The sequence below is a fragment of the Zonotrichia albicollis genome, chromosome 4, assembly GCF_047830755.1.
Source record: "Zonotrichia albicollis isolate bZonAlb1 chromosome 4, bZonAlb1.hap1, whole genome shotgun sequence".
Lineage (NCBI taxonomy): Eukaryota > Metazoa > Chordata > Aves > Passeriformes > Passerellidae > Zonotrichia > Zonotrichia albicollis.
In genome coordinates this window covers 15,382,693-15,404,072 of record NC_133822.1, presented here as the reverse complement: position 1 = coordinate 15,404,072, position 21,380 = coordinate 15,382,693, and the positions used below count along the sequence as shown (strand labels likewise).

At 41.2% G+C, this 21,380-nt stretch overlaps 1 protein-coding gene across 8 annotated transcripts in view; it reads left to right on the top strand.

Moving 5' to 3' along the window:
* The window catches only part of CACNA1C (calcium voltage-gated channel subunit alpha1 C), a 451,825-nt gene that overhangs the window by 311,067 nt on the left and 119,378 nt on the right, over nt 1-21,380 (top strand). For all 8 annotated transcript variants that reach the window (XM_074540180.1, XM_074540173.1, XM_074540179.1 and 5 more), the window contains exon 9: nt 4,249-4,421. In XM_074540180.1, the coding sequence (XP_074396281.1) occupies nt 4,249-4,421 (173 nt within the window). The remainder of the gene's footprint in view (nt 1-4,248; nt 4,422-21,380) is intronic.

Sequence of the window (21,380 nt, the reverse complement as noted above, 5' to 3'; positions counted from 1 at the left end):
AGTCTGTAGAGGGAACTGAAAATCAAAGATGAAATTCACCTTGTTTAAGCTGTGAGTCACTCTTTCTGGCTGTCTTCACAGTGTTATGACAGCTGCACTGTTTCTGCAAAAATGTCCCCAACTGGAGAAAAGTAAAAAGAAACTTGAGAATTTGCATCCATGAAAAAACACAGAAATTATGGGAGAAATGTTCCAAATTTTCTTTGGTCTATATAAGCAGTTCCTAAACAATTAACTTTCTAAAGCAGTTCTAAATTCTGCTGAGTTACAAAGTGTCTTCACTTTGCAGATTCAGCTTTTTCTCTCGAAGACTTGCTATTGCTATTAGTCTGATCTATGCTGATGATCCACCTGTCTGTTCTAGATACAAAGCAGCATTCCTGGTTATCTCTGAATATCCATTCTGGGCATCTCTGATTTTTTTCCCCATTTATCTATTTCAGGAGCTTCAGCAGGCATGTTGTGTAGGTAGGCTTCACAAATGATAGATTAGGTTGGGGGGAGGAGGGTAATCACTTCTGAATACATAAGTGTAATTAATTGTACTCACAAAGACACCTTGATTGCACCTGCAAAATGAAATGCTGAATTTTGCTCTGCTGAAAGAGCTCTTTTGTAATTTGTTTTTCCTCAGGTATATCATCCATTCATGGTCCTGGTGAATTTACTAATCACATACTAGCCTAAATAGCATGTCAGAATATTTATATGTGGAGCTGTAATCTCCTCCTGACTTGGCTGAGCACAGTACAAAATTCATGTACTCCTAAGGAATATCCAGTCAGCAGATCACACAGCAGACCTCCTCAAACCCAGGCAAAACAATTCCACATCATTGCTCTGAGCAGTGATAAGAAGTCACTTTAGATCAGAGATGTTCACATCTGTGTTATCTGTTACAGTTAATTAATGAGGAAAAAAAAGCCAGAGAAGGTTCAACCTTCAGACAAGTACACCTAAGAATATAGAGTCCCATTTCCTTTGTATTTTGATCCAAATCCCAGGACAGAGGCCAAACAAGCAGTTGCCTAAGGCAAATGGAGGGCAGGAGAATAGAGGTTTCTTCTGCTTTGAGAGGATCCTGCAAAACACAGTTGGCTGCTTTTGACGTTTTTGCTGTCAAGAAAGAGGTCACAGTGAACAGGAGGCTGGCTATGGTTGTAGCTCCTCCTTCAGCAGGTTGTATGACCTTTCAGGTATTTTTCCTAATTTTCTGTCCCTTCTTCCAACCCTTCCCATTCCTTGGTGTACTTCTCAGGGTGGATGAGGTTTGGAGCCTTGTGCTCCACTTTGAGTAGTAAGAAAGTTTTGAACTGTTAGAATTCTGCTGTTTTGCTCACTTTCCATCTCGCCTCTAAGTGTGAGAAATCATATCAACAAGAGTAACCTAAATTCCATCACTGGGATAGGAAAGAGAAATTTTCTTATGAAACAGCACATAATGCAGAGCTGGGTGTTTATGGTGTTGACCCACTCTAACCCCACGCAGAGAAAACATCTCTCCAGAATATTCTGCCCTCTGGTATTCCCACTGGCAGGCATTTCTATAATTTTCTGGGAGAAGTAAACCAAAATGAAACAAACTGGATTGTGTAAAAACAATCAGATTCACCCACTGTTATACCGATGTTTTGGGTTCACTGAAAAAGGACAGATTGCTTGCTAGTTCTGCGAGCCTTTGTTGGCCTCACCCTGCCATGATTGTGCAGCCTTTTTTGTGAAAGAGTCAAAAAGTCAAAGTCAAAAAGACTTGAAGACTCTAGATGAACCTGGCACTTCCATCAAGAGCTTCTGTGGTGCTTGGCCTGCCTGCTGGAGCTGCAGACAGTGACCATTTACTGCCAGCTGTGCTGGAGGCAGCAGCAACGTGTGCACCTGCCTGCAATACAGCCTGGGCTGGGGCCACCAGCTCCCTTGCCATGGGATGGAAAACGGCCACTGATAAGAACTCTTGATTGTGAGCTACATTTGCCCACATGGGAGGTGGTTTGAATTGCAGTAGCAATTTCCTGAGCCACCTGTTCTCAATGGTTTAGTGTTAGTAGAGCATAGAAATTAGAACAATTTAAACCAGTTGTCTTCTTTGGAGAGTCATTTGAGATGTGGAGGGTCATGTGTTCTACAAAGGGAAGAGACGTGGAATTGCAGGTCATTTTCACAAGGTAATCATAGTGTTTTGCATTGTGTTAGAAAACTCTAGGTTCAGCCCATTTCAAAATTTGACCCATTTGTTTTAGATTCTAAAATAATACTTCATGAGCTGAAAATCAAAATATTTGAATTTGATTTAACAAACAGGCTTAATAATACATAGATTCATTCAGTGTTTTCTTTTTTAAGAGTTAATTCATTAATATGGATACACCAGTGTAGCATACCCAGGGGAAAGGTGTTACTGAAGCAGAAAATATAACCACCAGTGATTGATTTTTTCCTAACAATCTTTGTGCAGTTTTTATTACTATTGTTGGGCTTATTTGTTTCTTTTATATTGTGAATAACAAAATATCACTCCCAGTATGAGAAAATTTCATTTTTCATTTTTTCCAAGCCTTGAGGCTAAGTTTGGACCCAGAGCTGAATGTGGACTAACATCAGGCCAGAGAAGCCAGTGGTTCTCTTCCTCACCTCCACCTTTTTTATCACATTTCCTTGGGAGGACCTGAACCCTCAGCAATATAACAGGGTTCCAATGTCACTGGCATACGTTGTCATTGTCACATATTTTGGCTACAAATTAAGGGATCATCCTGCTTTGATCCTGCTACAGTGCTGGTTTCATGCACAGCTCAGAATTCCGAAAACCCTATGCAAAGCCTGTAAAGTTCATGGAAGTCTTTCAGCAGGTGTTGGACCAGACAGGAGGAAAGTACCTCACCATCACTGTTAGATACCCACCTCCACCTCAGTCACATGGCACTCATAAAATTCACATTTTGACTAGGATTTCCATTAACCTAATATTATGCCACCAAAATCAGTGGTAGATTTCCTATTCATTTTTGCAGGAGCAAACCTAAGACAAATGGCAAGTGGAGTAGCATTTTGTTAAATCTATTCGCTGCTGACAGTCTTCAGCAACAGTAATGGATAATGCACTGAGGAGAATGGCTTTACCTCTTTTCCTGGAAAGAGTGGCCTGTATTATCTGCTCTGTGTGTCTTGTGTAGTGATCTGCTTCAACAGATATAAGACTTAGTGCTTAAGTATTCTTGGTCCAGCAATTTTCACAATCATTAAACTTACTTTTTAAAATACAAGTGTTAAAACCTGGGTTAGAACCACATCAGTCTCTAAATACGGGAGGTCAGCATTTCTTGAAAAAAATTATTGCTGAAAGAGGAGAAGAAACAGCACTGCAGCCAAAAAGAAGGCAAAGCTGAGAATCATAACAAATCCAGGATCATAACAAAGCGACAGGAAATTCTTGTTCTTATGCCCTGTTTTAAGTCTGTATTCCCAACAGGGTTCTTTCATAAAACTATCATCAAATGTTTTGCCCTGTCCACTTTCTGGCAGACTCTCTTAGTTTTGTCTATCCATAATTTATTGTATTTGTCCATCCAGTGTGAGATTTGAAAAATGTATTTCATTTCAGATAACAGCCTCAAATGCTGAAAGTCTTCAGTAAAACTTTGAGGTCTGAGTTTTTAACTATATTTTCCCTTACTGTGGGTGAAATGGTCCATAATTAAATGTGTACAGGATTGTGAGTACCATTAATTACACTTAAACCAGCCCAATTTAGTTGTGATGAAGTATAAAATCTTAAACGCTGGTTGAAACCTGGCTAGAAATTAGAGCCACCAGCTCACTCTCCAGATGTCAGATTATTGTCAAACAGTTCATCTTTAACCATTATTCATACAGACATTTGTAGATAACTGTTGGAGAATATAAAGTGTTTACAGAATGTTAGAAAATGTCTGGTATTGTACACAAAATTGTACATAAATGTCATATATATATTTTATTTGAATTGTCAATCAAATGCTGAGAACGAAAAGTTTTGAAAAAGGTATCAGTCTTTTCCTAAGTGTTGATAGATATGTGGACACTCCAGCTGTTTTGCATCTGTGTGCACAGCAAGGATGCTCCATACATGTGTTTGTCTGGAGAGAATAGAAACAGCTGGATGTGCTACACAGACTGAGAAGACTTTCTGGTGGAAATCAATCTAACCCATTGTTTTTCTTCCATCTCTTCCTCATTTCCACCCATGTCCCGTCCCTCCCTCCCTCTTGCTAGGGAGTTTTCCAAAGAAAGAGAAAAGGCCAAGGCTCGAGGCGATTTCCAGAAGCTTCGGGAAAAGCAGCAGCTAGAGGAGGATCTGAAGGGATACTTAGACTGGATAACTCAAGCAGAAGATATTGATCCAGAAAATGAAGATGAAGGCATGGATGAGGAGAAGCCTCGAAACAGTAAGCAACTTTCTTATCTTTCTTTTTCTCTCTCTCCTTCTCTGTCTCTCTCCGTGCTTTTAGCCACAAAGCCTGTGCCCATCTGCTGGAGTGCTGAGATGGCTTCTAAGGAAGAACAAGTTCTTCCTGAGACATGCAATATGCTTATACATGACTCCAATTTAGTGCTTGTGGGAAACCATGGGAAGCAGAAATACGTGTACAATAATTGATATTCTGCAGATCAGTGTTTAGTCTGTGATAGGGGCATTAGATCCTGAAATTAAACAGATGAAAGATCAATACTTGCTGGTACAGTCTACTACTGAGAAAAGTTTTGAAATACAAGTGTGCCCTATGTTCATTTATTTAATTGAAGCTCATTGTTGCAGGCTCTTTGCACATGGCTGGTTCCTTTGGAAGCAAAGGTTTCTCAGGGAAAGCAGAGAGACAGTATGGCAAAAGGGCCAAATCAGCTCTGTTGTACCTTAATGGGGCCATCTGTAACTCCACTGAAATCAGTGGATTTGTGTTTGCTTTTGCCAGGAGGAGTTAAGCTCTCTGACATTTCTTCTAAGTGTGCTATTTCTTACTCTTCTTTTTTGGACTTGACAAGGTGTTTGTACAAAGTGCAAATTCACCAACAACCCCTTATTAGAAATCCTGAAGAAGGAAGGGCTTGAAGAAAGCAGCCCTTCCCCAACATTTTATTACCATTATTGAATCTTCTGCCACCTTCTCTTTTACCAACACAAGCTGTGTAACACTTCAGAGCCACTTAGGAGTTGTCATTGCTGGTTGTGCACTTAGGAAATGTCAGACTTGGAACCTTTACAAAGCCCATGGACAATGGCTCTACTCTTGACTTTCATCACAGGAATGTGCATTTTCTTTGTTTGATTTTGGAAGACAAGACATGAAACATGTCCCTAGATATCACCCTTCTCTCCAAACAATCAAAGTCTATGGGATTCCATCACAAACATAGCTTCCAGTAACAGGAAGATTGGACATGGCAAAGTTGTGCTTTTCTTTCTTCAGCAAGATTTTTAATAGCTGTTCATGACCTTTAGAATATTAGTAACCACTATTGTTGCCAATAGAATGAAGTTCTTCTAAAAAAAATTGGATGATTAATATCAGGTTATACCCACAGTACTTAGGTATCTGGACTTGAAACAGTCACTGTGGTGACTTGCTCAGACTTTTCCCAAATCAGGTTATTTTGGTTTTTATGCTGGTATTTTCATAGCTTATATAGTTTACTTTTACTTCAGCAATCACTTAGAAATAACTGTATTAATCATGTCCAAAATGTTCAGTGGCGTACCATAGATGAATAAATCAGGTGAGGACTCACTGCATGTACTGTTGAGTGTGGTCAATCCATATTTGAGCTAACAAGCCCCTTTTGTGGGTGGTGATATTAAGAAGTGAAAGGTAACACATCTCCAGCTTGCTGTCAGTTCTTCCTGGTCAATTTGATAAGGTGAGTTTTGTAAGACATGGTTTATCAAAATTATCTCACATCTGAGCCAGAAGAACTGAGAAGTAATGGTTTCAGCTTAAGATGACATCACAGAAAAGGCACTGTGAGTAAGCGACAGGGCAGGGCATTTTGTTTAGGGTGAGGTTTATTTTTGGTGTGTTATCTCCTGGGTTGAATGCTTTGGCATTCCTGCCAGCAGTCAATCACCAGTAGGGTTAAATTGGAAGAGAAAGATGGCATTATTTCTCTCCCAAAAGCCATTTACAAAATAAGTGAAGGACAGATGGCACAGATGTAAATTCCCTCATGAATCCCTTTGGCTTGAGTGTTCCCAAGACATTTGAATCCCACCTACTCTCAGTCCAAGCTTACATCACCAAGACTACAATGTCTTCCTTGTTTTGTTATGTTTAGCTCAGTTGCCTCCTGTGCACCTTCAGTGTCTTTTGTTCAAGTGCTCATCAAATCTCATCACCTTCTGTTTCTAGCACAGCATCTGAACTCCATGGCTGACTGTGACTGCCCGTTCAAGCACACTTTGTTCAGTGACTAATTAATGTTGACTTTTGAGGTATCAGCCCTGAGAATTTCAAATGACAGATGACTGGAGCACGCAGGGTAGTTCAGACCTCCTTAAGCTGCTGTGTTAGCTCAATAAACTTCAGGTGTGGCCTTTGCATCAGAGGTGTTGCACTGATGCTCAGAGGACTTGTGCTCCTGCCTGAGCTCTGACACTGATTCACACCAATACTTTAAAGAACTCACATCAGTTTTTGCTTCTTTGCTTTTCCCTTGGAGGTAGTTTGGAGGCTTGGCTTTTTTTTTTTTTTTTTTTAATGACAAGTATCAGTATAGTTCAGAAGTTCAAATAAAAAATACTTATTAATCTAGATACTCAGCTAATGTAAGTTCTGAGACTCAGCAGTTTACACCATCTGGGCTCTGACCCAGGTAGTCTACCTACACTGAATCATCCCAAACACAGAGAACATATGTTTCTCATCTTTTCTTTGTCCTTGGCAGCTACAGAGGCAGATTTTGCTGTCTTTTAACTTTATAGAGTGCTGCCCACTTGACAGCATGGGCACTGCCTCCTGTAAAACAGAGGACACAAGGTGGAAGGGAAGAGAAACTCACTTGCATCCCCTTTTGGTTTGACTGCCTGTGACAGTCCTTAGGGCATCATCACTCATATTGTGCATATGCTGCTGCTTTCCTGAGGCTCTCAAACCTAGTCCAAATCTTCACTGGATGTTTGCAGCCCCTCTCAAACCTCGCCCAAAGCCTCACTGGGTGTTTGCAGCCCTTAATGAAGTTACCAAGTCCAAGGATACAGCAGAGAGGACCTTAGTGAAGGAAAGGGTAAAAAAGGAAGATAAATGCAAACAGAGTTGGACAGCCTGTGCAGTCTTGAGCTCTTGTCTCCATAACAGAAGTCTTGGCACTTTGCTGAGGGAGCTCATCACCTCTTGCTGCTCACATGGATTGAGAGACATTCACAGAGCAGGCTGAGCTAATTCCCTGTCTTTTGAGGAATTACAGCATTTAAAGGCAGTTTTTCCATGCTGTTTGCAAACATGGATTTGCCATTGTGACAGATGTGAGGTGGGAAATGTGAAAAGGCTTCTGAGGGCAGTTTGTGTTGATGGCCTTGTTCTGTGCTCTTTCCCTGACATGCCTTCCACGGGGCAAGAAAGCTTTAATTTGATGGAGGGAGAAAGTTACAAAATTTGCCATCAAAATTACAGGATGGCAAAGAAAACTGCCCCTCCTGTTGCCACAGTTACTGGGAATTTGCACTTTTATTTTCCCTTCCTGACAGCGGTCTGGAATGCTTCTCTTGCTGTGGGCAGAAGCAGGAAACTTCAGTCCAACCCAGATTCTCCTCCTATTGAAATTAATTGGCAAAACTCCCACCGAGTGCAGTGGGGTCACATATAATCTATGAATGGGCAGGGTGAATTAATTTGATGCTTCTGAGTGCTCAGATTTTGTCCTCCTTCTGTTTACTTTATTTCAGTTCTATTTGGTGCCACCATGTGCAGTGAGAGTCTGACCTCAGTAATGTCAGAGTCCCTAAAAGTAAAAAACCCCACTGGTTTGTAAAGGCATTCCATGATTCCAGACAATTAATCCTTCTTGTTAAGTCATATCCAACATTGTACTGTAAATTCAAGAACTGATTTGCAAGTAGCTTACCCTACTAAAATTAAAAGTCTAATCATTCTTCAAGGCCCTATTGTAATGGAACTGATGGCTGTAGATAATTAAGTTTTCGTGTAGCACAGCAGAAAAAAATCCAGTACAAATCAATGAGTTGCCGATCAAAATCATATAATATTTCAGGTGGTACATTAAATAATGAAAAGTGTGTGTCTGTACATGCAGATTTATGCCTCTGTTGAAGTGGGAATAGTGCACAAGTGAAGACAAAAAGTACAGACATACAGGCAGATTTTAAAATATATATTAAAAATTAATCAGTTTTAAAAGAAATAGTCCTCAATCTTCACCTTCAGAGCATTGCTGTAGTGTCTTAGTGACCTTTGGAAACGTACATTAACATCTGAGTTTGCTGCCTCTAAGGAGTCAATGACAACCTAACTTTTTGGTGGACTATAGGTTTTGTCTCACTCTTTCAACCACTGTTTCTTTTGAACATCTCCATAACTGGGAATTAGACTGCATTTAATCACAGATTTATGAGAGTCTTCCCTAGAAAAAAAAAATATTTTGAAACAAGGAAGAACTTTTCAGCAGAAAAAGCAAAATTTCAGGAGAAATTGGTATCTCTTAGACCATTACAGCTTTTGAAAATCTGTCTTTCATGGGAACAATTCGTGCTTCTGCACATCAGGCCATAAATGAGAACAGAAGAGATGGTAGTTTAAATAGAAGGGAAGAGTTTTAGAACTCTAGAAATAGAAGCCTTAGTAATTTCAACCCAAACAGGGCTTTATTTCCAAGAACTCCAATAGTAGTTTGACTCTATTAAGTAACAGGGGAAAAAGCATGATCACCTCTCCCTAAAAGTCCAGGCATTTTAGGATTTATCTATCCAATTCTTGTTGACTTGATTTCCTTTTGCACAGTCAATTTATGCACCACAAAGAGACTCTTGATTTCAGTGAGGTTAGGTACAAAATACCCTCCACAGACTTGAATGAAAGCTGTCACTAAATTCTGTGCAACCCTTTGGGAAAGTTAGTGATGTGGAGCTGTTGGACAGAGAGAGTTCTGTGTACAGATCTAGTCATGATACCAAGGTAAAAGAACACCAACTTCAATTTGTACATTTCTTTAATTTGTACATTTAGTAATTTCATATGTCATAATTCATAATTTCATATGTCAGCCTGCTCAGTGGCCTCCAAATCATGTGTTTAGTGTTCTGACTTTACTGGCTTACTACTTTCAGCCTGAAATAAAATATCATGGTACTCTGGGATAATGTCTAAGGTAGGAAGGATTTTCAAAGACTGGATTGCAAGCTAAAATTTCAGGGTGGCCTAAAATACTCTTGGTCCATCTTCTGCAATGAAATTTAATGGGCAAGTGCACAGCTGGGGAATCAACATGGAAGATGCAGAGGGGAAAAAGAGAGAGAGGATGTTTAAAAGATATATATTTTACATCCAGTCTTGACCCTCACTGCCTTAAAACCCCTGTCTTCTTACAGTATGAGCAAAAAGAGGCTGTTCTGAGTTAATGTCTGTTTAGCAGAGCACACTTGAACTTGTTTGCCAACAGCAAATTAGTTCATCCTGCATTATTCTAGTTTCATCCACGGAATCTGTCCTGATGTATTTTACATACACATGGAAGGACATGGACAACCACCCCTTGACAGGCAGGTACAGATATTGTCAAAAAGCAATTTTTTTTAAAAAATCCACATGGGGCTTGCATGGAATTTAAGATCATCTAAACAAAAGCTCTGGGAGGCACAGACTGGAAAATGAAACCCTTACTAATTTAATTCCTCCAATACCAGTTGGTGGCTTGAGAAAGGCATCATAGAAGGCAGTTGCATTTTGCTTTCCATATCCAAATACAAGGAAATCAGTGTCAGTCTTGTGAAATGATTTATTGTCTGTCAACACCTCATCTAAAGAGGAAGAAAGCACAATCTCTTCTACTTTTATCATTGTCCACTGATGTGGAAAATAATCATCTGGTAACCCAGAAGAGATGAGATGCAGTGCCAACAATTTGTAGGCATTTCCCAAGGGCACCTGATAGGTACTTCACAAGTTTAGTAACTGGGATAGATCTATTCTCTTTCACCTGGAGATAGAGGGACAAAAGAAGTGTATACTGTGCCAACAGTTTGTTCTAGGGGGGAAAAAATCCATGTATTAATGTGCAGAGGTTCCAACATATGGTTTGTTTGGACAGGAGTGACAGCAGCTCCCAGCTGTGTGCTGCGCCCAATAGAAAATAAACCCAGTGGCATTTTCCTACCTTGTCATCTTTTGAAACAGCTCATACACTGCTCTTGATTTAAATACCAGAGTCTGAGGACACCTAATGAAGGGCCTTTGTGAATGATAAGTCAGCGTTGTTTTTGTTTTGTGGTTCCTCACAGAGAGGCTCAGGTTGCAAAATGCAGCATGAGTTTGTGCTACAGATGTCAAGCTTGAGTCTATAATTAGGATGCTGCCTAGAAAAAGCTTCCAGGACATTAGTTCTCACATTAGTCTGAATCACTCCTACGGTCCTCAGGCAAAATTTGTACTGAAATTCCTGGGGATTTTGCCTGGGTAAGGACTTGGGCCCCAATCAGTTTGATCCAAGGTCAATAACAAAACATGCTCATGTCAGCACTCCAAAGGTTGCCCAGTGTGAGGTCTTGGAGCACAGAGGCTCTCAGTGCTCACACATCACTTCAGTATTGTGTAACTGGCATCCACCAAAGGGAGAGTGTGAGGTATCTGGGGTCTGAAATCTCTTACAGCACTGGGCACTCCCCTGAGCACTGTTTGTCCAGTGCTGCATTCCACTGGCTAAAATGCAGTTGTGTCTGGCATGAATGGGATCCACAGTCATTACAAGCATGTGGTTTCCATAATTATACTGAAATAAATGTGTGGTCAGATCCAGGTAAACTCTGATATCCTAAAAAGGAAAAGCTATACAGGTCAGGAATAATAATAATTTTACTTTTTTTTAAAAGAGCATTTCTGAGGCTTTATAGTGACCCTGTAGGTAGCTGTGGTAGCAGAGTACACAGGGCAATGATATTCAGTGATGTAGGTGAAAGTAAAGCTACCATTTCCAAGTATCATTTTCATTTTATAATTTCTGTGCAGCACAAGTAACAAAGAAAAAGATCATTTAGGAAGATTTTTCTTCCACCTTTCCATCAATGTCAACAAAACTATGATGTCAACATCTGACTTTTTCCTATTGTAATAAAATCAAAACTGAGAGTAGATTTTCTTCCTGACTCAATATGTTGCCATCTTTTTTTTTTTTTTCTTGTGAGTGAAAAAACATGGAAGCAGTAGATCCTTATCCTTGATTGTTTTGTCTTTCTCCATTTCCAAGAGGAAATGTTTGGGGGAAAAAAGTTAGTCTTCTCAACAAAGTGAAATTTAAAACTTGAGGGTTTAAATTATGCTTTAAAATGATTCAGCTAAAACATTGGTTCTTGAAATATGTGTATGCAGGGTGATATTTGGAGAGGAGTGAAATATTTTTTGGATTCCTTTGTCCAATAAAAAAAAAGACACAGGAAAGCTAAATTATATTCTCATGATCACCCCCACAGTGCCAGTGGCACAGGCTCTCACACCATTTTCTGCCCTCTAGAGCAGAAAGAGCAGAATTTTGATCCTGGATTGCATCACATAAGGCATTTCCTAGTTTCATCAGGGTGGTTTTGAACTATTTTCCTTCTCTGACAATTCACAGTAATCATACCAATCATTGTAAGAAATACAAGAGTTTTTTTATTCCCCTGAATGTATGGATGGTTCACTCCAAAGGTCTGGTTTTCTGGTTTTTGTTAGCAATATAATTTAACAACCCAGCCTTTAGCAAAAGCAGCTTTTAGGTTCATTGTCCTGTAGATTTCACAACTTCCCAGTTTTTCTTTCTTTCTGTCTCAAAGGAAGATTTGAACATAAAACAAAAAGCAAGCAACCATTTGAAAACCTTCTTCCCCTTCCTTCTCTACTAGTAAATTACTTCTAGGGAGGTAAATCCTACCTAACCCATCAAGATGTTAAAGCAGTTTAGCTCAAGCCTGCATTTTCTGTCAAAGCACGGTGTGGAGAAAACAATGTTCCCTTTGTTTGAGCAGAGAGCAAAAGAAGAAGTTGCTGGTATTCAGGACAAAGCTGTGGCCAATGTAACAACCTATAATTCAGCAGTAATTTGTTCCAACAGAGCATCAGAAGGCCTGATATAAACTCGTGAAGAGGGAAAAGTGTTTCTAGGAAGCAGGGAAATTCCTCCATTTTGGGAAGGTGGGCTACATTCAGGCATGTGTCTGACTCCTTCAGCCAGCTCATTGAGTGAGCAGCTCTGAGATAATTATCTGCTCCTCAGAGGGTTACTGGGATGAGCACCAAATCTCTGTGCCACTTCTGCATGGGAGAATGGAAACCAGCATGGAGACTAAACTCCAAAACTCTGCTAATTTTTGCCCACAGGCTGATTTTTTCTTCTTGCTCCTTGCAGGCATCAAAGGTTACAGCAATTAGATGGGCTTCCAGGTTAGTGTAGTTTACATCTTGGGAAAAAAGCTCTTCCTATAATATGCTCTCTGACTGAAAAAGTTTTGTGGTGATCTACAGCACTCTTGCTCTCTTGCAGCTGAGAATTTGGCTTGTCTTGTTCAACTCAGAGGTCCTTCCAGTTCCTCCCTGCCCGGGTTCTCGTATCCTGAAGCACAAAGAATTTTATACTGAGAGCTGCTGGAGCAGTGGTGTGTGACCAGCCATAGCACAGAGAGACTGACATTAATGTTGATAGGGCATTAACTTTGTCCACTATAAAAGCTATTTCCCTAGCAAAGACTGACTGGTGAGATACCACCTCTGTTTTCCCTGCTAGAAGAGAGACTTGTGTTGATGTAGGAATTCTCGTATAGTACCAGTTTGTTACATAGAAATATCTCTGAAGGTAAGGCTTTAGAGGGAATCAATTGTTTATATAGCTGGCAAAGACACCTTTGTGCAAATAATTTTATCTCTATCTGCCCTGCTGGCAAGTGTTTCTTGAAGCTGTCAAGATTAATCCATTGACACTGGTTCTACTCCTCAGGAAAGAACATTACTCTGTGAGAAAGCTGCCTTTGCCATGCCTTCTGATGAATTGCTTTGTTTCCCATGGTTAGAGAGGCATAGAAAGCATTTGGTACCAGCATCTCCACAGAAAAGTTTTGGAAGAAATGCCACAACCCCCCAAGCTGAGTATTCATAGAGCAAGACCATTTCTTATTTCATTTTTTAAGCAGATGCCTAAAGTGTGCTCTTAAATCTTTGCAAGGACACTTATAAAGTGGTTTTAAAAACTATGGAGTATTCAGCAGCTCCTGCTGCAGTCAGTGAGAATGGCCCATGGTCAGTGATTTAAAGTAAGTAACCATTGCAGATGTAGTCTCAAGAGCCTCTTCACTGAGAAGAAAGCACTGAGCAGAACTGATAGCTGAAATCCTGAGCATTGTTTTGATGTGGTATGAAGAGCTGTCAGGAGAGGGGCTGTGGTGCTCAGGAACAGTAGCTGAGGGACATGAAGCATGTGTTTTGAGTTAGAAACAACTGCTGGGGATGAGAACCAGTTTTATTACAGTAATGTCAGCCAAGATCAAAGCCACAGTGTGTCTGGCACTGTATATACAGAAATTAAAAGTATGTTGTATGTATTTCCTTTTTACAGGAAATCAAAACTAGTAAAGATGGGGTTCAGCTGACTAAACACATTAATCTAATGCCAATTTAGACACCTCATCATACCCAAGACCTTCATTGTGCACTGACAGGTCAAGTATAGCAGCTGAGGCTTGTACTCTTGCAGTGTGATAGTTGGAAGGAATGTCCCAAATGGGGTGTCAAAAATGTCATCCAGTGCCTCAGAAAAGGCAATTGAGTGTGGTTAGTCCAAAGACATGTAGGAAAAGTTTAGTACAAGTAGAACCTTCAATACTGATCCTATAAGCTGAATGTCTTAGAAGAGTGTTGGAACCAGCTGTAACAGAAATTGTTCTGGTAGGATGTTTTGTTTCTTCCTTGTCTAAGTGTTTATTCATCATGACCTATCTCTTTGCCTTCCCTTATGTATTTTATTTTATAACTTGAAGATTCGTGTACAGAGAGGTAAACACCGAAGCCCAGACCAAAGCTCTTTGGGAAGGGCTCAGAGCAGGAAGTCTGATGAGCCCAGGACAGACTGAGGGATGCAGGAGGTGCTTTAGCAGAGCTCCCCTGGGGAAAATCTCATTTCCTCCACCTTGCCCAGCCCTGACTGCCAGGCAGCTTGAGTAGCTCATCCCTTGCTTAAGTCAATTCACAAGCCAGCACAGAGGAAGGCAAAGATAAAAGTATTTTGTTTTAAACACAAGTGGGGCTGGAGCACTGACCCTGCTGTTGCACGGGCAGCGCGGTGGAGCTGAGCAATGAGCTGTGCCTGACAGGAGTTCTGAGGCACAGCTCAGACACAGGGAGTCTGGGTGACATTACACAGCTGAATTGGCACACATGTAACCAAACTGGCAGCCAGGGCTGAGCAGCTGAGGGGAGCTGACAGCTGTGAATGGCACCCAGCCCTTCTCTGTGCTTTGGGAAGCTTGCAACAGGACCTTGGTGCAGGCACGGCTCCAAGGGAGCAGCAGTCACACCCTCACTCTGTGCCTGCTCCTTTCTGCTTACTGGCTATCCACTCAGTGCAGTGTGCTAGGGAGATAAAAATCTCTGCTGTATCTCTTGTGTTTGCTGCTGGGGAGAAAAGCAGGTCTCTCCATGCCAGTTATCTCATAGACAACATCAAGCCTGGAGAGGTGGCGGGGGAAGGAAAATGTTTCCAACTGAGGAACTGAACTGAAAATAGCTGTGGCTCTGAGTCTGCCTGCTGATGACAGCAGCTCTTCAGTTAGCAGGATTGTGGAGACAAGAAAACAGATTAAAGAATTGGCCTTTCTGATGTTGCAGCCTAAATTCAAAATTCAGGTTTAGTGCCCAGAGGTGTTCGTAGGGCTGCTCACATCCTCACTCTCATTTAAAAAAATTCACAAACCACAGCATGATGCATCTCTCTTCTCCTTTTCCACTTGAGGAGAGGCTGCACTCGGACATATCACACTAGGTTCAAACTGTAAAGGACTTGTAGTGAACCCAAGGATAGGGGGCCCTCTGGATCAGGGTGAGGATGTTACCAGCTACATTAAAATCCCTGGTCTGGAGTAGCAGAAGGGTTAAGCATCAGAACAAGGATGCAGTGGCAGAGCTGCTGGATCCTCACAGATGTGCAGATCAAAATGTAAGTGTATCCAGTGGCTGCTGGAAGAACCAGGAGCTGAATATCAGGGCTATGCCAGGTCATGACTGACTTGTTTTAACACAGCTGTGTGAGGGCAGCTTGCATAACACCTGCCCACACTAAGCTTATGTTGTTATCAGTCCCTCATTCTCCTGCATGCTGGAAGTATTTGCAAACCAGGAATCTATTATTTCAAGGCCACTATAAAATGCCTCTTTCTTTGGCTCTGGGTAATTAGCCTATTCTCAATGCCTTGCTCAAAAGGTAGGGAAGCTTTAATCATATGTTTGACAAGCTGACTTCAGAGGCAAGGCTCTTTAACTTCAATTTTTGCTTTTCTCCTGGCTGCACAGTAACACACAGCCTGCCCAGCTAGCATGTCTCGTGCTTCTGACTCATGATATTGTGATTATGGTGTCTAGTATCAGACTAGTCAATATGTTAGCAAAACTGTCTGAGAGAACACCACATGCAGGAGAAGCACACAAAATCCAAAGCATTTTATTTACTAGGCACAGAAGAAATGTAACAGAGCAGGACTTCAAAACTGGAGAGGTGAGCTCCATTTCAGGTCATGAGGCTGGATTGAATCTGTTCAGTGTGGTGCAAGAACCAACCAAGGGGTTGGTGCTTTCACAGAGCCCTGGCTCTGAAGAGACCTAAATCTCTAAATGTATGTGTTGCTGTGTCTGTTGATCAGTGAACTGAATTGCTTGATTGTTTGCCATCAAGGAAAGCATCATCCATAAGCCTTCTCACACATCCCACATGAATCCTGCTATTAGAAAATGTCTCCACTTGCTGAGCACTCATCTCAGTCAGGCACTGTCTGTTCAGATGGACAGGGCTTTGATGCTGTTTTTTCTTCATAAGATTAATGCCTAAATATTTTAAACACTACTCCTAAATTGGGTTTTCCCAAATGCAGGGAGCACACTGTAGTCTTCCAGCTTGCAGAGTGGTATTTCAGATTAAAATTCTCAGTCATTTTTTCCTTCCTACCATCTCTTTGCCTATGTCCCAGTCACTGCCCAGTTGTTCTGCTTGTCCTTTGAAATAATACAGCCCAGTTTTCCCATCACATTCACTTTTCTTTGGTGGTTTTTTTTTGGGTTTTTTTTTTGTTTTTTTGGGTTTTTTTTTTTTTTTTTTTTTTGAGGGAGGGGTTGGGGGGGTTGTTGTTTTGTTGGGGTTTTTGGGTTTGGTTTGTTTTGGTGTTTGTTTTTTGGGGGTTTGGGGTTTTTTTGTTTGGTTTTTTCTGCCAACAAGAGCCAGCCTTCGGGATAATACTTTCCTTCTTCTATACCAGAGAAGATACACCTTCTCATTGGCACAATTTCTGCCTAAGATCCCTGGGTGTAGGGTTGTGCAGGCTTCCTCTGGGGAAAATGTCCATTGTGAGCTGCCAGGAGATGATTTCCCACCCACTGCACCACCCAAACAGTTCCTGCTGTTCCCACCTATCCTCTTATGTGCTGCCGATCACAAATTGTAGGCCACTCACTGAGTTCTCAGGCATCACCCACCTTGAAATGGCTTTTGACAGGCAGGAATGTCATAAAACAGCCAGAGCTGCATCTCAGTCACTTTGAAGCTTAGCAGTCCAGGTGTAAAGCAGACACCCAGACTCCCTGGAGAGTTTCTGATGACCTAAGCAGATCAGCTTGGAAGGAGCTTCTATAATTTTTTTGCTTCTCCCAGACTCTGCAGGGAGGATGGATTCACAGGGCTGTGCTCTGCAGGAACAAAGATGCTGCTGCTGAAGTAGAGATCCTAATCAGAGTTACCACCCCAGCATGCAGGTGTGTATTTGTGGAGGTGGGCAGATGCAGAAGTTCCCCATGAGCAGGAACTGCAGAATGAGCTGCAGTTGCAGAACCCAGCACATGGGCTGCTTTGAAACCACATTTGTGCTGAAAACCTGTGTCCTGTCAATTTTCATTAACAGCAATTCCAGTGAGAAATATGAGTAACTTCATGATTATTAGAGGCACAAAAAGCAGAGGGTTTTTTTTTTTTTTTTAGTGGTTTTTGCTGTCTCCAGGGCACTTCCTTTGCCATTAGTTATTTTGCTCATGATCAATGTTTATATCACTTCCCAACACATTATCTGCAGGGTTTGCAGCTCTCATGCCCCCATTTCCAAGGCGCCTGCAAGACCAGCCTGCAATAATGGAATCCTTTTGTTTTTCTAGTGAGATGGTCTTGCTTTTTGTGCCCACATATAATTTGGTGGGGTTGTTTCAGGAGCATTTGTTGACTCTGCTGCCCATTCTAGTTCCTCTACTAAAAATCATAAAGAATGAGAGAGAACTTGTTGAACTCTTTCAAATGGGCTGTTGTAATTTGTTTACAAAATGCTGTTGAAAGAGTCATAGATCCTCAGTAGTTTTGCCTTTCCTTCATTTTGTCTGTCCATCCTTGGCAGGGCCAGCAGTTTGAATGTGCCATTACTTGGTCCTCTGTGCACGTGCATTCCACTCACTGGCTGTAATGAACAAATATTTATGGAATCCAGCATATTACTGTCAATATTGCTATAAAAAGAAGGGAAATGGCAGCTGTTCAAACTAGCTGAGGAGTTTGTTACAGTAAAATAAGTCCCAGGAAAATTAATTAGTAGCAAGGTAATGCATTTATAGGTGTGCAGTAATCTGCATGTGGTAATGACAGATCTGTTAATCACAGGCCTGCACAATTAATACATTTCACTCTCTCCTCTTTCCCTTCTGTAAGATATAGATTTATGTAGCCCATAGCTATATCCCCTCAACATGTGTACGTGCATATGGTGACTCTCTGGAAGGGGAGAAGGACAAGTTAAAACAAGCATTTATGAATAAAATATACACTTTGCAATTTATATAGTAAAATAGATCATCTATCTATGAATGAAACATTTGATGATATAACACTCCATCTCAGTATTGGCAATGCTCCTGCTTTGTGCTGTTGCATTCAGTACAGCAGGGTTACACTGCACCAGCCTCTGCTGCAGCCCAGTGCCCAGCCTGGCTTGGTGTGATCACAGGTCCTGGCCCTGCACAGGGGCTGTGGTGCCTTTCATAGATGGAAATATGTTTTTACCAAAAGCCTTTTCCTGTTTGACTGAAGTGAATGCAACTGGCAATTAGTTCGTGCCTCTGTTGCTATCCTTGTGTTCTCTGACCTTGAGTGAGAGGGTGAATCCAGCTCATTCTCCTTGCTGCATTCATCTGTGCATCATCCAAAATCGGGTTATGCAAAGTGTGTATGTTACATGTGTTTAATGTAATATAGCGTATAATACTGTCCTTTATGATTATTGGTATCTGAGCCCTTAGAAAATACTTTTTCAAGTATTTTTCACAATTTTTTACTGTGCTAGATTTGTCTAAGTTTGGGAGGCAGGCAACCACCAAAATCCTACACATAGTTCAAGTTCCCTTTCTTCTCCTGTAAAAGCTTTTCTGTCACAGAGCTCATTTTGAAAGCAGAAAACACTAAAGAATTCCCCAGTCACATCTACTATATTTTCCTGACAAAATCAGTACATCCATGGAAAGCTAATATCTTACCTCTGCAATTCACCTTCTGGATGCTGCTTGCATTTAAGAGCATAGCCAGTGATTGTTCCCAAGGCTCTGCATGCATGGAGCAGAGTGAAAGCTGTATCTTATTTAAATTAATGAGTAAGATGAATGACTGCAGCATTTTCAAAACAGGCAGAAGAGGAAAGCTAGGCAATATTCACATATTAATTAAAATGAGAGCTCTCCACCCAAAAAACACGAGTCAATTGATATTCTGCCCATAGACTCATTCATGAAATGATGGGCATGAAAAGCACCACAGGAAGCAGGGTTTTACCAGAGACAAAGTCATTCACTTGATGCACATACTATTAAAGGAAGCAGACTTGGTATTGAAATTTTTTCTTGTTGTGCTTGAAGGGAAAAGAAACCTTAAATCCAGCTGGAGAACTCATAGAACTACTTTGCTCTTTAGATGTGCTTTATAGTTGTGCAGAATCCCACTTGGGAGACATTAGCATCAGTAATAACTCTAGAACTTAGCACTTAGTGTGAAGTGTGTCATCTGCACCTCCCAGAGAGGCTGGCAGGGCAACTGCAGAATTACACCCGCCTGGCATAGAAACTGAACAGGTATGTACAAAAGCTCGGTCCTATGGCCAAGGTGACACAATAAAGTGAAAGGATGGGCAAGTGGCTTCAGGTCTCACAGACCTCAAATGCCAGTGTGGGCAAAAGGGGTTATTTACATCCATATGTTGCAAAGTAATTAATTACCAGTAGATTTTGGCATACTGGAGAAATTTGAGTCTGATGGCGCATATTATACAAGTCGATCAAATGTATTGTTGGCTGTTTTAAATCTGAAAACCCACTGCAAGGCTCTTTCACTATGAGTACTGCTGGATAGTCCCACTGTTTCAAGCCAGGTGCTTAACCCAAGGATGTATCTTCTTTAACCAGTCCATACAGCTGAGAGACATATCAGCATGGCATTCAGAAAACCTGTGATTTCTATCTGCCTCTGTAGCCTAACTCAAACAGCTAAATCAGAGAGGGGAAGTCAGACAATGTGAATAGCCTCCAATATGTCCAGTTTCATAGTTAATGTCCAGATCTGCAAACTCATGTAGTACCATGTCCCACTAAAATCTGTGAAAAGTTTGTTTTGTCTGTGTTTCTGGAACTGGGCACCCTTTGCCCAAGCATGATTGCCTGAGTCTTAAAATGTCACAGTATTAAAGTGAGATTCAGCAAGAAGTGTGACAGCATTATATAATCCGTGCAAATAAATCTGAATATTAAAATCACTTCCACTGCCAAGATGACAAGAATTTCATAAATGCAAGATGCAACAGTGGAAATGATTTTTCTGAACTGAGAATCAAATATTGTTCTCCAAGTGTGTGAAGGAAAAATCGTCTCAGGACTGCACAGAAGGGTATTTGCTTGTGCCAGCTTTCTGTTTCAGGGTTGGCTGTCTTTTGGCAACCTGCCATCCAATAATTCATTGCATGCCCATGGGGCATTTTATCGGGGGAGGGACATATGTTAGTGCAAGAGCAGAGCTGGTATCAGAGCTTGATGCCAGTGACGTGGAACAGAGGCTCTCAAAGGGTCTTGCACATCTGCCTAGTCAGCCACAGACTGCAGACTCTGCTCTTATTTTTCTCTGTCTGTTAGGTCTCAGAGCTGGGATTAGCATAACACAAAGCATTTTTTCAGTTTTGTTTTTAAGGAAGCTGTTGTATGGGTTTTGTTGCTGCTTTAACTGCTGCAGGAATGCCATGTAAGTGATGTGAAATTGGAGTTTAGGTAGTCCAGGAGAAAAGGTCTATGTTCAGTGATGAGCCACACTGTGGCAACATGTAAGAAGTGCAAAGGCTTCAGAAGGAACTGGAGAGAGAATATCAAACCTATTGGTCCTTATAATTGCACTCTGCTGAAACCATGAGATACTTGCCTGCCTTTAGAAAGTTGCTTCATTTCTCTTTAAAATAATTGCTATCTATGCTACCTAGAGAATATGTAACTAATGCGAGATTTCATCAACTCCAGTGGGTTATGGATACAATGATGCATCTTAAAAAAGGAGATTCCCATGTAAGCAAAGCCACCATGATTTGTATCAGCCTTTGCATATTTTTTTGGGTTTGTCTCAACTCCCAAAATTACAGGGAGGAAATGGCCATTGAGACAGCATTGTCTGTATGCCATGGTCCTAAACACAACTCTGGTCTGGACTTGAGCCCACCATTTGGAAAAACATCTCTTCCTGATTAAAACATTCCTGTGGTGGATTTACCACCAGCATTCTTGGTACATGGTTCCAGTAATTAATTACTCAGACTGCAAAAAACGCCTGCCTTGCTTCTAGACTGGAGCCAGGGTGTGGGCACAGGGTCTGGCTTCTCTGAGAACTGAGTCAGATAAGAAAGCCATCTGGGCTGTACTTGGTCTACTTCCTCTCATATTCAGCCCCAGTTTATGCACAAC